The following is a 14,842-nucleotide window of genomic DNA, read 5'->3' as shown; positions in this document are numbered from 1 at the left end:
CTCTGATGGGAGCATAGAACAGGATGTGCAGGAGCTGACTCAGGACACCTTTCCTGCAGGTCAAACAAGAGGCAGTCAGCCCTCCAGCAGAGATCAATTGTCTCCTCGTGAGCAAAAAGAAGTGAACTGAGCTTACAGGCAGAGCCTGGGCCCCAGGGGTGCCTGTTCCCAAGACAGAAACATATCTTGGCACCCCTTGGCTCCTTCTAAACCATATGACTGTCCAGGAAGGCAACACTAGCTCCCAGAGGAGCTGGGGCGCTTTGTCGTAGGGTGCTTGCTTGCCTGTTGGAATGGAGAAGAGATTGCTTCTCGGACACATCTGTGAGGGAGCTCAGCACCACTGGCAGCACAGCTGGAGGGAAGGGGACTGACTTTCCTTTCAGTGGGGCATCAAAACCTTCACAAGGCGTTTGGGGGTGCCATGTGGCTCTGCAAATAGGAGCCATGCCTTGAAGTGCCTCCAAGGAAAACTGCTATGGAATGTATGCAGGCAGAAGGCAATTGCCCAGATTAGACTTTGGCTAAGGCACAGGACTTGACCCCTGGGGAGGGAGTGTGGCACAGAGCCTCGATAACCGCGCGTGGCCGCTGCTGCTGGGGTGCACAGCACCTCAGAGCAGGGCTCACGCCGAGAGGGCTCACGGCCGCTTGACAGCCACCACTGGCAGCAGCTCTGGACAAGGCTTTACAGGAGCTGTGCCCATCGTCCTCTCCTTCTGCACAAGGGTAATTCCAGCAGCTCTTACCAACCTGAAAAATTAATTCTACCCTCTTCCTTTTTTTCTAGGCTTTTTCTCCTTTCACATTTTTCTCTTCTCTCATCTGACAATTTTCAGTATTCGTTTTCTTTATCATTTCCTTTTTCTATATCATTTTTCAACTCTCATACAGTTTCCTCACTTGTCACTCCTTTTCTCAAAAGTATGGTATTGTTTTTTAAAAATGTTTACTTGTCTTGTCCAAATCCTCTCCATCGTACTTTTCCTGAGTTCCTCATTGTTTTTTATTTTCCCTTTCAGCTGCTTAGCTGCTTTTGCCATTTGATTAAACATCCAGGATTTTTCTCATCCTTCTCAAGCTTCTGTGTACAAGGTCTGGGGCCACAGGTCTACTCCTGAATGTGATCTGCATTCCAGTACTGCTTCCATCCTCAGAAGATCCCAAGCCTCAGCTTCCATTTGTTCACAGGAGATTGACCACAGGTCAATTTTTATGCCATGGGAGCCTATGCAATTATAAAGGCAGCTAAAGACCAGTCATAATGTAATACTGGATCTAGAAATACTCATGAGTTGTTGTGATCCTGAGCAAGAAGAAAATTGTGTTTCAGTTAGTTATAAATTGCTTTTGGTATGTTTTGGTCAATAAATACAAAAGAAAAAGGTGTCTTCACTCTTTTCTTGCCATGGCAGTAACATTTCTTACAATTCATTTGAAGACCCCCCTCTCCATTAGGCTTAATTTCCCTTCAGTAATTTGTTTCTATTTCTGGGAAAATCTATCTCATTAATATTTGTAGGTACAAGCTTACTCATATTTTTTCAGTACCACTGCTGGGTCACCCTAAGTAATTCTCTTTGACGTGGCTTTATAGAAAAGAAATACTAATTCTGCTATTTATAGTTGCAATGAGTAAACTAATTAACACTTAGTAGTGCTTCTGGACATATCTCTCTTCTTACCTTTCAACATTTTGGCCACTACTCAGTTTCCTTCATGTTATCACTGCCTTCACACTAGCTGAAGCACCCAGAACCATAACTAATTTGACAGAGGGAGATGTCTAGTGCTACATGAAGAAGGGCTATTCGTGCCATTGCCTGTGATGTGATATCTCCAGTTGTGCATCTCCAAGTGACATTGGCTCTGCTTCCACTGTATCATATTGACAGTTCACACCCTGCTTGTTGTTCAACTGATACCACAGGAAAGCCTTTTTTCACCTGGCTGGTAGGCTGCTTTTCAAGTTTCTCTGTCTGACTGGATGGCTGCACTGGGGTTAGTTCTGATTACAGACAGGACTTGTACTGAAGGGATCTCACTTCAGTAGCTCTGCTGCATCCTTAAAATATTGACATTGACTATCAACCTGTAAGTCAAGGTGAACTACAGCTCTGTTCATCTTCCAGTTCTTTAGGCCAAGGTTCAGCACCTGGTGTGCCATATTGATGACCTGACACAACCCATAGCTTAGTTTTAATGGCCTTATAAACCATTTTTTCCAATATAAATATGAAACTGCACCAACATATGGGCTCAGGTACTGTCCTCCACATATGCTCAGGTGCAGCTGAGAAAAATCTCAGGTTCTTTTCCAGAAGACTTCCTGAATGCTCATGAACTTGATGCAAGCATCTGGAGGATCTTCACTCACAGAAATCCAGGACTACGTGTCTGCTTGAAAGCTTCAAACCACATTTATTGTAATCTCATGGAAAAAAAAAAAAAAAAAAAAAGAAGAAGAAACCACAGGCTGGTAAACTATTACATCTCAGTGTAAAGAACTTGTCCAGTTATGTGCAATCAGATATTGACAAGAATATCTAAATAAGCAACAACTTCTCAATATAAATCTCATTAAATAAAAAATTATTTCCATATTTACAGATTACAATGCAAATGGATCCTTAAAGCATTATTTCGTATTTAGCAGGTTTATTTCTTTGAAATAAAAGAGAAATGGCTTGAATCTAAGAGTGTACTTTGGAAGCAGCTTTCTAGACAGTCTATGTTACCACCAGTGAAAGGACAAGCAGCCTCCCCTCGGTCACTGCTCTGCTTCTTCTGCCTCCCAGGCTTTCACCGAAGGGCTTCTGGTACCTCCACCTATGAAACAGGGAAGGGAAGGGCATTCATTACATTTGCTGTACACTCTAGATGGCAAAATACCTGAAATTCCTGCCAGACATACACCGCCAAGAGCTCTGTGCTTCATCTGTGCATCATCTCCCACAACAAGACTGAGCCTGGGAAAGTACCCCACTTTCTGTCAAAATCACAGTCAGACAGAAATCACTGTGCTGAGAAAAGCCTAATCAGAGGGAAGCCTCCTCCCAAGTCCTTTATTATGCTCACATTTCTGAGATTTTTTTTTTAACTAAATGTGTGTACTAAAATTAACTGAGCTTGTGCTATATTTGGACCACAATCAGTTACTGAACTAGGATCCCTTACTTACCCGCCTTAATTGCTTTATGCTGCTTGCCCGAATTGCTTCCATAAGGTTGTCATGGAGAGACCTTTGTGGGGTGGATGGCCGGGTGGAGGGTCGTGAACCTTCCTCTGATTTTCTGTCTGAGACTGATTTTAAAGAATCTTTAATTTCTTTCAATATGCTGTTCTCATGTTTTCTGCTTTTTTTGCCTTTTTTCTTTTTCTGTCCGTTATGTAAGGCTTTTTTTGCACTTTCCTGCTGTTTGATTACTTCAGCTATATTCCTGGTAGGCGCCTTCTTGTCTGGAATAAGCGGAGGAGGGGGAGGAGGAGGGGGAGGTGGGGGCGAGGGGGGAAGGGGAGGTGCGGGTGCAGGTGCTGAAGGCTGACATTTCACTGGCAGTGCCTTCTTAGGGAGCTTTGGGGAAGACCACGGTGAACTTTTAGGTGACACGTAAGGTGAGGAGCGAGGTGTCCCCTTCTGCAAAACTTTGGTCTTTGGATTGATACCTCCATCACAACCTGACTCTTGCTGCCGCTGCTCCTGCATACGCTTTTGCCTTTGTTTATCCATATTTCTTGTCAGGATACTTGTCATGCTCATTCTTGGGCCAGCAAGGTCAAAGTGGTACCCCAGCTTTACCAGAGTGGTGTTCTCTTTCAACAGTTTGACTATGTCCATTTCCACCTGGCTGCCCATGATGTGCCTTTGATTGTGGAAGCGCAGTTCTGTTAGAACCTTGTTATGCTGCAAAGCTCTCATGATGGCCAGCACGCCTTTGCCTGTGATAAAATTTGACTCAATATTCAGGCTAGTTATATGCTGATTAACCTTTAACATACCAGCAATAGCTATTGCCACGTTGTCATCAGCATGGGTGTTAGCCAAGCTGAATGACTTAACCACTGTGTTGTCCCTCAGGGCTTGAGAAAATTGTATAAGCATCTGTGAAGTGATGTTTTCAATGTTGTTCAGATTGACCTCAGTGGTGTCAGGGTCGTTGCTCCTAACTTTTTCCAAAGCATCTTCAATAACTGTTGGATTTCCACAAGGGTGGATGGCACTGCTTTTTGAACTCCGATTATCACTGTCTTTTCCATCATGGCCGTTGAGGAAGCTTTCATTGTCCTTTGCACCATTACACTTTTTGTGTCTGATGTGGTCAGAACGCCTGCCAGCTGCAGCATTTTGCTCTTCCTCATTCTCATCATCACTCTCATCTTCATCTTCCTCTTCGTCTTCTTCTTCTTCATCATCCTCTTCAGTATATGCCTCCTCAGACACTTCACTATTGCTTTCTGTGAAACATTCTTCTTGAAGTTCTTCTGAATTGTCCTCTTCTTGCTCAGAATCCTGAACAGGAATGTAGGTGTGGGTGTTAAACATGATTGAAGTAATGCAACTGCTGCCTTTTAGCACAGGAACAATTATACTGACATTATATAAATTAACATTGAAAACTATAAAAACAAACAGATACAGTTAGAAGAACAGAAAATGATTCATCTAACACCTAGGTAACATTATTTCTTTTACATTCTTTAGAAAATGCTTAGCATAAATTGCAAACACTTTACCAATGTTAGTGTTTTCTGCCAAAAGAAAACTTGATACAAGATATTATGACATGGACATACTTCAGGTTTTCTATGTGTTGGCATGTCTACAAGGGGATATAATTTGGATCCTTGACAGCAGAAACATAAGACAACAATTTCAGAATGAACATGAGCAACAAGCTTCTTCATTTCATGAGGACATCTCAGACATCTCAGACTCCCTTGCATATGTTAGTATGTCTAAAAAATTAAAGGTTGCCATGCTTTAAAATACAAATAGTGTCTGCATGTGTGGTCTTGTATGCCAGCATGCAAAACAGTACAGGATTACAGAAGTCATGTCAAAAATACTTTGGATGTACTGCATGGGCTGCACATAATAATAAACTATTTGTGAAGAAAGGATTGAGATGCATTCCCACAGGTAAGATACAACCACATGTCAATAACCCCTGAATTTCTTCGTGTTTGTCAGGAGCTAAGCTGGGGCTCACCGCCAGCTGTCACGGGTCACCCGCCATACTGTAAATTGTTATAACTCATTTCTACAGAGCAAATGCATTGTTTTTCTGAAACACAAGGTTATTTTGGTGTGTTTGGTGGGTACCAGGAAGGCAAATTTGGAACCATGCCCCAAAGCTCTGTATGCTGCCTTTAGCAATTATGGTGGCTAAAGAGAACTTTATGCAGAGGAGCAGGAAGGTCTTCACCCCAGGAAAGACTCGCTCTCCCCATGGAGGACTCCAGTAGTATGATGGGGATCTATGGGCTGTGGCAGAACCCAGAATCTACAACCAACCTTAAAACTCTGGTTCAAAAGGTTTTCCATGTCATGTTTTGCCTATTGGAAAAACTATAGGTACACATTTTTCTTTACAATTGTAAATGTTTGTAAAACTTTGAAAGAATTATGATTGTTCTGTATGCACTACTTTAGCAATACTTGTGTTTTAATCTCTGTAAAATACTAGATTGTATTTTCCAAAGTGAGTACACTCTGCAGAGACACAGTGATTCTGTTTCTGGAAAACAAAAGTGTTACTAACAGGACAGCCTATTTTTAGACAACCTGTGCAGTTTTAGGTTTGCTTAGTTATCTGGCTCTGAAAATAGAGAACTGTTAAAATGCAGGGTAGTGTTTCACAATTTTCAGTAGAATTCTGTGCTGGGACATATGCAAAAAAGATGCTAATTGTAATGTTTGCAGAACTGTGACTCTTAATGAAACAGGACATTGAGTTGTTTCTGCCTGGTGCTCCTGAGCATTCAGTACCTGGGGTCTGGCAGGGTCTGACTGCACTGGCCCGCACACAGAGATCTTGTAGGACCCAGCCCTGGTGCTTGTCCTGTAGAACATGTGCAGCAAGGCCCTTACGCTGAGAGACACTGTGCTACCTATAGGCTTGGTATGGGATTAAGATTTATAGCTGTATCTTCTCTATATGTCTGAATATATATATCTTCTCTATAATGCCTGAAAACACCGGGTATCCAAAACCCTGTCTTCATGGCTTTGGTTTTATATACTGAGGAATATATACTACACATGAGCAAAAGGAGGTGCCTTTAAATTCACTATTGATATGTTTAGTGATGTTAAATTAATAAAAATCTACTTGATATTTTTTTTGAGTGACATTTCTGAGGTCAAAGGCAGAATTTATTTGCCTGTCATGTACATTGTCTGGTGTCACAATAATGTGCATGATAATTTTGAAATTGAACATGGAGACATATTCCTACTGTAGCAGCATTGTGGTACAGGACCACTGCAGGCAACCTGTAGGGCTTCACCTTATTTTGTGGGAGTAATATGATGAAAAGTTAGGACTAAGAGAGTCAATGCTGAGGTAAATCTCTTGGGAGGACAAGTTATTCACCCTAAAAGGCTATCTGCAAGTTGTTTGCCTTTTGGACCAGCTGATCTGTCACCACTAACTATAGAAGGAGCATGAATAACCATCTTAGATAAAGGTGCATAACTTCCAAACAGTCGAAGGCAAGAAGAAAATTGTTTTCAAGGACCTTTCTCATTGCCATCAGTGGAGAGAGTCTTTGTGACCTTTATATCAGCATATGAACCTTTTCTAATTTAAGAATGCATTTTGAAAGTTTTTTCTCAGATCAAAAAGTATAGAATCTTTTGCCAGGCCTTGGAAGTTTAGCCAGTACCCATCATTAATGCTGTATATACATGGAAAAAGAAGAAAAAAAGAAAAAAAAAAAAAAAAAAAGAAAGATCCTGCCATTGTATAAGATTTTTAGAAGTGCCCATGTTTCGAGTTCCAGGCTAAGCTGGAAATAAACATTAATCTTGCCATTTACTCTCTAGGACTGACAAACAGGGAGTGAAGTCAATGTCTGCAAGCTGATACTAATGGTCTGATGACAGCTACTGGTCTGTGCTCTTGCCTGCAAAGACCTTATACTGCCATTCACAAACAAGAGAAAATATTTACATGTAAAAACATCCTGGATATTGCATTTTAATCTATCTGACTCTCCTCTAGGAAGATATTTTATCTAATGTATAAACTGCAATTATTTCCTTGCACATTAAATAAGCTCCTGCATCAAGCTGTTAGAGGTTCTAAGTTCAGTTTTGCTGTCTTTGCCTTTATTGTATTACTTTCTGCTTAAATGTGGGAAAATGTGCCCCATAAACATAGCAAAAGCTCAGTATGAAGCAGTGCTTAAAAAATCCCCAAGTCCCCACTTTGTTTTGAAATTACATGGAACCATCATGAAAATAGAAGTTGCTTTTTGGTTGGGCTCAGTCTCACATACACTTTCAGCAAGGATCAGGAGTGCCAACATGGACATCAGCTGAGACTGAGAGCGCTCACTGCTTGCCAAGACTGAGCCCTTCACTCCTGCCCAGCTGTACTCTCCATTTGCAGTTCAGGAAATGGCTTTTATTACGAACATTTTTATTTTGGGGAACGAGTTGCTTAACAAACACTATTGGTTGTTTTTTAGGGAATGCAGTTAAATGGCTTGACTGATGACTCTATCCCAGGCCACTTTTTAAATAATGTACAGCTGCCCTCCGACTACAGTTGCCAGAAGACTCCTGAACCATGCCAAGGATCCTCAGCAGGAACAAAGCAACACAAGCTGCTGACTGCAACACAAGCCGCTTTCTTCCAGCGAGCACAAAGCCTGGCATCCGCTTACTCAAATTCTGACATAACATGTACTCAAAATTATCTTCCTTACGTGTTTCTCAGCAGTCAACACTGGTTGTTTTTTAAGGAAAGGAAAAGGCATTTTGTGTAGCTTTCCTAAAAAATCAAATGCTATCCAAAAGCCCACATGTCTACCTATTAATAATTTCTAACATGCCCTTTAATTTTTGTTCCTATTTTAATCATTAGTGATAGTTTTTATGGCACTTTCTTCTGTTCTGAGCTGAGCACTTAAGGTACCTCCAGAGAGAGCAAACACTCTCTCTAATACTCAGTGCTTTAGCAGGCACAGAGGTCTGGCTAACAATGTTCTTAAAAATGCTACAAGAGGCTGAAAAGAAATTAAATCAGTCAGTGAGATCATGCCAATGCAGAATAAAACCAAATATCTATAGGAAACAGCAAATGCCTCAGCACCTTACCTTCTCGCATGCACCCAACCTCTCTTTTTCCAGGAGTTTCTTGGTCTCCCTCTCCCAGTAGGCCATCAGTGCTTCCCTGCTGAAAGTCCCTGTTGGTGTTTTCTCCGTCAGGCTCTTCTGCCGTTGTCCCACTGGAAGGTTACGGTCGGGCTCTATGTCCTCCAGCTCCCGCTCCAGCTCCTTCAGCTCCTCTTCCGTGAGAGAAGCGAGGAGCTCATCTTCATCAATGTCTTCATATTTACTGAGCTCTCTTCTGTACCCAAAGGTAGACATGGTCCTGCTTGGTCAGGCTGGTACAAAGCTACAGTGACCAGGCATTCAAGAAGGCTGAAGCAAGCAAGCTGTGTCTGGGGTGGTCAGCAACTGTTTCCCTGCATAGGCAGAGGCACCCTTTTAAGAGTAATCATCGGGGCCTTACGACAATGCATGAAGGGATGAAAGCATGCTCCGTTTTAAGCATCAGACGTCAGCTAGACATCTGAACAGCAAGAATGTCCCAACACTAATGTTTGCAAGTCCCTTAAAGAGGGGGATTATTGACACACTGGCCATGGCCATATTTAGAGCAGGCAGCTAGTGGGAGAATACCAGCCTCGCAGACGGGGGGGCGGCACCAAATAAAACCCCGGGCGCACTTACACTGGCATCGTGTCCAAATTGCAGTGGGGAAAGAACAATGAAAATCCATTTAATCCTGAGCTGTCACAGGGGCTGGAAATAAAACACCCTTGCTGTTGTTCTGTGGACTTCCTCTCACAGTTTTCTAGTGGAATGCTGTTATCCCAAGGTGTTTGCAGGCGGCTGGGGTCGGTGGAAAGGCAGCCAAGGGGAGGAGGTCGGCAGCTGTGGGGAGCACTGCTCCCGCAGTGCCACACGTTGTCTGTAACAAATCACACAGCTGAATTTTTTACTCATTCCCTTATTTTTTCTAGGACTACCAGAGTGAGAATCAGCTGTTCATGTCCTTTTGGAGCACCTGTGAGAGTTTTGTTCACGTGGAGAATTGTGCTGTGCCGGGGGGAATGGACAGAGTCACCCAGAGATTTAAGGGTAACAAGCCCTGGCTGGGCAGGGGGGCTGTGCCTTCATCACTTCTGACAGGCCGAGCAACTGAAGGCATCTAGTGGCTATTCTTTTAATGGCTGTTGCTCGCTGTCACTGACTGACGCGCAGCTGGAGAGAGCCCTTCAATTCTTTATTTTAAATGTTTAGCTACATAATAGTTTCTGCTAATAGATTTTACATTATTCTGATATTATTTTTATTGATAGGCATCTTTCAGTAAGAAGAATTGCAAAAAGAAAGATTAAACTGTGTACTGTTTATTGTTTGCTTTTCTGATGTTGTTTTTTGGTTTTTTATTTTTTCTATTTAGCAGTGAATGATGGTGAGCTAGCAACATCTTCTGAAACATGCTGGCCACCAATATCTGCCAACCTGTTTTCTGAGAGAGGGGGAGAGACAGGAAGAGAGAAGGTTTTATACATGGAAGTAGGAATACATCTATAACAACATGTATCAACCTTCTTAAATGATAATACACTGTGTGTTTTAGATGGTCAAGCCAATATTAATGGAAATGTAAGTGAACATAATTTGAACTATTGTTCTTTTCTGACATCATCTCTTTGGTCAGTATGGATTGGACACCTGCACTGAGGTATGTTGTTTAGCCAAATTGCTCATTTAGTTTCATTATTATGCATACAACTTTACTGACAGTAGAGAGAGGAGATTATCAGATCTTTATGAAAATCATGCTCAAAGAAATTATATTTTTCCTTTGATAATTTGTCTGTATGAACTTCATGCAGTTATTTTGATCAAGAAATGGTATGAAAGCTTATAACCTTAATCTTTCCTAACTTACAAAACACATTATTAAAGCAGACATAAGATGATCATGCAGCTTAATATAAAATAAATATTTGCAGGTCATTTACATTGACAGAATCTTTGGATAAAATAAAAAGGAGGCAGATGCTTGGCTTATGGAGCTAAGAGTGTTACCTTCACCCTTAGGCCTTCATGGTATAAGGTCCCATGATGGGCCAAGTGCACACACACAGGTCAGTTGGTCCACAGGAGTTCTGTTCACTCTTTCAGCTGCACCTGCAGAATGAAGCCTGGGCCAAATTCTGAAAAATGTGAAAGACTAGGAAAATATAAGTTCCTTTTTCTCTTAATTTGGCATTATCAATGCTTTTTGGTAGAACTGACATAGGCAATAATTATCTGTATATAGCTGCACTGCAAGCAATTTTATTTCTTTAATATGTCTAGGACAATGGTTCACATCGTTATCATTGGAGTTAGCCAGAGAAGCAGCACAATAAAGTTATATTTCTTGAGTGCATTTTTGCTGACAACATTTTGTTGCAAACATATTTTGATGGAGTTAGGAAATATGAACTGGACATATTTTCTGTTGGAAAATCCTGATTGAAACTGAAATGCTTTTAGAAATATGCCATATTTTATTAGTACAATGTTGATATGTACAACACTGATATGTACAATATTAAAAGCAAAAATATGCTGTTAAAAATGAAAATAAATAATATACTGTTTATGAATGGAAATAAAATATACTGTTTCCAGAAAAAAAATCTCAGTTTTCCGCTCTTCCTTTTTTGTCAGGTACAACAAAATTTGTAAGTCTTTCAATTTTCCTGAGCTGAGAGTCCATTATACAAAGTACAAACATACAGATATGTTTAAATTGTCTATTCAAAGTTTTGTATCTATAAACAAAATTTTCCAAAATTAAAGAAACTTTTAAAAAGCAGCATGTATTATTCACTTCTAAAATAATATTCCAAAGGAATATTAAATAACATGAATATTACCTTCAATGCTGCTCCTTGCTGAGACATGATACAACACTGGGCCAGTGGTGATGTTTTTTCTACAAAAAATGCCAATGATGTCCACCCTAGCCATAAGATAATTTAAAAACATTACTAAAGATGGACAAGGTACTTTCTTGCACATTTCTCCCCTGAAGCAGGGGGAAAATTGGCAGTCAGGTGATGTTATAAGAGGTTTGTTTCCCTTCTTGATCCTGGATGGCACTCATGGTATTTTATGACCTATTCTTTACAGGGAAATGGCCAAAGGTGAAGAACCACAAACACTTTATAGGAAAATTTTAATAAAAATAATAAGGCTGTAGCACATGGAAAGTTACACACAAAGAAAAAATAATATGCTAAAACTGTAAAGACAAGTGCTCACAGGTCAGAAAATGTGGGAATAGTATTTGTTGTTGCCTACTGATGAGCACTTAAACACATTCCTTAATTCCATAGTTCTCTAATGTATACTTTGATCCTAGACACCTGAGTGTCAGAACCTTTACTAGAACCTTTATTCTTTTTCATTGCATGGGAAGGATCACACACATTTAATAGCCTTTCAATGTTTTATTTTGCCCCTGTTCTTCAGCATAGTAAAGCTATCAATGATTTTAATTGTCCAGTGGCCTTTTCAGAGGACATGAAGGTTATCACTTTTTTAAGGAAGAAGAAGAGAGGTACAGAAACCTTAAGCCTTAAAGTACCCACTAATTTGGAATTTTGGATTCCCTTTTTGGCAATATTTGGCATTATGCAAGCATTTCAGCTGATCAGGGCTCAGTTCCTTTGGGCATCAGCCGTGGCTGAAGCTTCCCACCCTTACAACATTTCAGATCACAGGTTCCAACTTCCAAGAGGAACTCAGAACAAAGAAAGGAGGAATTGTGTTTTCCTGTTATTAGCATTCTTACCTGAAACATTTTCTTCCTGTTTCATAGTCTCCTTTCTCAGGCACTATACATGTTCTGATTTCTAAAAAAAACCAAGCAAAAGACCCAGAGGTCTGAGCAAACATTTCTGTGTTCTCAGTCACACCATTATAAACAGTTTAGGAAGAGTCCATTGTGTGCTAGTGAGGTGGCACAGGGAACTTCTTCCATCACAGGAGGCAGTGAGTAGAGCATGAACCATATGTAGTAGAGGAAGGCAGATTTATAGTGGCTACATTGGCTGCTGTTTAGGATGAATCCTCCAATTAGACATTAGGAAAAAGCTCTTTATGGAATGGGTTGTCAAGTATTGGAACAGGTGTCCATAGCTGAGTAACCATCCCTGCCTGTATTGAAAATACATGTAGATGTGGCACTTAGGAACACAGTTTAGTTGTGGTCTTAGCAGTGTTAGGCTAACACTTGAACTTGATGACCTAAAAGATCTTTGTGATGACTTGATGAAGTGCTTTGCCAACTCCGAACAGGAAACCCAAACTCACCTCCCTAATGCCCTGCTGAAATCCTGCATGCAGGGAATTAACCATTTCACCAATAGGTCATGAAAACTCATTTCTCATTTGACAGAATTATTAAAAAGTTTGCTCACTTCAGAACCTGAGCTGAGAGAAAAGGAGATGCATCCATTTTATAGGAGGAGGATTCACTCTATCACTGTAGACCTTGGCACTCAGGGTTCCTGGCTTTCAGCAGCTAGATTTCAGACAAGACTTTCCATCTTTCCTAACCTGGTGGAAAGATTATTTATTGTCTTGGTTTTACAAGAGGAAACCCTTTGAAGTGTCCATTTTGCCTTTTCAAGCAATTAATTATTTCAATCAGCAGCCAAAGGAACTCTGTTCTTCTCACGTTTCTACACTTGGGGCACATTGGCTCAATTGCTTAAAGGCCACAAGCGACACGTGGCAGACGGTGCTCCCCCCTCAGCAGGACAAAGCCCACGGTTAAATGTATATTTCCACTCAGATGAGTGCAGGGAAAACTACAGGCAGGAAAGAGAGGGCTGTACAACCTTGTCCTCAGGCACAGGACAGTGGCTATTTCAGTCCCGGCTCCAGAGGACAGCCTGTCAGACAGATGCGTTGGCTCATACTGAGCTCAGTCCCACATTGCAGGAACAGCTCCAATTGCCATAGAGCACATTAAAAACAATGCATCACAGCATGCTGGGCTTTCCCCACGTCTCCTGCTGCCCATCTGCAGTGCTGCTTGCTCCTGCCTCCCACCACCACTTTTGCAACCCTCAGTCCTCAACCAACTCCTTCCCTCGTGCTGTCCACTCAAGGCACCAGCCCCTGAGCTCTCTCTTCATGCCTTATTGCTGCTGTGCTGCCTACTCCATCCCTGCTCCTGCATCCCCCCAGCTCCTGCTTTCCCTGCAAGCCCCTCACTGTTCTCAGCCACCTCCACAGCCTGTTTGCTGACCTCTCCTTCCTACTCCTCCTTGCACGTCTCTGTCCTGCCCTCGTGTTCCTCACTGCCTGCTCTCCCCCTCCCACTATAGCAATATATATATATATATTTATCTCTATATATGTCTCAGTTTTTGTATGCTGCGTGTACAGGCCCAGGTTGAATGCAGAATTCAAACCATCCTGGAGAGACACAGGGTCAAGCAGCCTGGCAAGTACACAAGACCACGAGGCAGACTGATGGGACAGGCTGCAGCTCTTTCCCTTGGGAGACTAGCATAACTTGTGAAAATCGCACACACGGTACTGTGCCTGAAAAGGATGTGTCATCACCTACATTTAACAGTGGTATCAGCAGAGCAAATGGGATGAAGCATGCACTGAAGGTATTTGAAGAAACAAATTTTCAGCTGCTTTTCTCAATGCCAGATGATTCTGTTGTTCACTCCATCTCTCAGGGTGATGCTGTAAACACGGAGTCACACAGAAGAAAAAGATGTTTTCTGTCATACATGCTGGGGGAGCACAAAGCGGGGTAAGTGCAAACATGACCCTGATTCAAAACCAGTCTTTGCTTGGGAATCAGATTCAGCACTCTAGCTCAAAGACAGGTTTTTCCCACAGATTCCCTGCAACACACCCCAGGCTACCAGGAGGGCAGATTCCAGGTCCAGGCTGTAGTTTAAAAACTTGGACCATCACAAACAGTAATCAGCTTTCACTCAAAAACACCTGCATGTGGGCTGCCTTATTGCTCAGATCAGTTTTGAAAACAGCTTTCTCAACAGTTGCTGGGGACATAATTATGCACCATATACCAACAAGGCACAGAGCAACCACTAATCTAATGTATTTCAGTGGTGGGGGTGTTTGCATTGCCTTACTTATCAACACAGAAGAGTAAGAGGGAGTGAAGAAGTGAATGGGCTCTGATAATGCTGCTGATGGGAAGATAGTATGGATGCATCCTGGAAGGGGAGTCAGGGGGAGTCAGGTAAACCTGACTGCAGGGAAGGACTGGGGGCAAAAATACATCTGAGTGCAAATAAGAACATTTCTGAACTAACAAATTTCTCAACCTTTAATGAAAGGAAAGAAATCTCACTGATCACATTGCACAGGCACCTTTGTGCATGGATCCTGGAGGTCTATTTTATTATACAGAGAGGATGCCACTGGGTGCCAAAGGTGCAGCAGACTTGGGATTTATTGCTCCTTTTGCCTACCTGAATCACACTAAAATAAGGAAGACATTGGGGAAAAGAAATCTTATTGAATAAATGTCATTCCCATTCC

The 14,842-nt window shown here is 41.7% G+C and overlaps 1 protein-coding gene and 1 long non-coding RNA gene across 2 annotated transcripts; one reads left to right on the top strand and one right to left on the bottom strand.

The window, feature by feature from the left end:
- Nucleotides 1-2,396: 2,396 nt before the first annotated feature.
- On the bottom strand, nucleotides 2,397-8,812 carry LMOD2 (leiomodin 2). Its single transcript, XM_041471551.1, has 3 exons — nucleotides 8,327-8,812; nucleotides 3,182-4,510; nucleotides 2,397-2,829 (listed from the first exon to the last, which is right to left on the bottom strand). The coding sequence occupies exons 1-3, from the start codon at nucleotides 8,597-8,599 to the stop codon at nucleotides 2,803-2,805; spliced, it is 1,629 nt and encodes a 542-aa protein (XP_041327485.1). The 5' UTR covers nucleotides 8,600-8,812; the 3' UTR covers nucleotides 2,397-2,802.
- Nucleotides 8,813-8,948: 136 nt separating this feature from the next.
- On the top strand, nucleotides 8,949-10,897 carry LOC121355813. The gene is made up of 3 exons (XR_005955464.1): nucleotides 8,949-9,113; nucleotides 9,259-9,376; nucleotides 9,702-10,897. It is a non-coding gene; the product is annotated as an uncharacterized LOC121355813 (long non-coding RNA).
- The last annotated feature ends 3,945 nt before the right edge of the window (nucleotides 10,898-14,842 follow it).

Source organism: Pyrgilauda ruficollis, unplaced genomic scaffold (genome assembly GCF_017590135.1).
Source record: "Pyrgilauda ruficollis isolate IOZ18807 unplaced genomic scaffold, ASM1759013v1 scaffold27, whole genome shotgun sequence".
Taxonomy (NCBI): domain Eukaryota; kingdom Metazoa; phylum Chordata; class Aves; order Passeriformes; family Passeridae; genus Pyrgilauda; species Pyrgilauda ruficollis.
The sequence above is the reverse complement of the archived record's forward strand: the minus strand, read 5'-3'. Positions and strand labels throughout refer to the sequence as shown.

What these genes read in the sequence shown, in the direction of transcription:
- LMOD2 (XM_041471551.1), bottom strand. Translation starts at nt 8,599, where the DNA reads ATGTCTACCTTTGGGTACAGAAGAGAGCTCAGTAAATATGAAGACATT. An exon ending in GGTTGGGTGCATGCGAGAAG is followed by an intron (nt 4,511 to 8,326) that starts GTAAGGTGCTGA and finishes ATTCCTGTTCAG; the next exon opens with GATTCTGAGCAAGAAGAGGA. An exon ending in GCATAAAGCAATTAAGGCGG is followed by an intron (nt 2,830 to 3,181) that starts GTAAGTAAGGGA and finishes CCTGTTTCATAG; the next exon opens with GTGGAGGTACCAGAAGCCCT.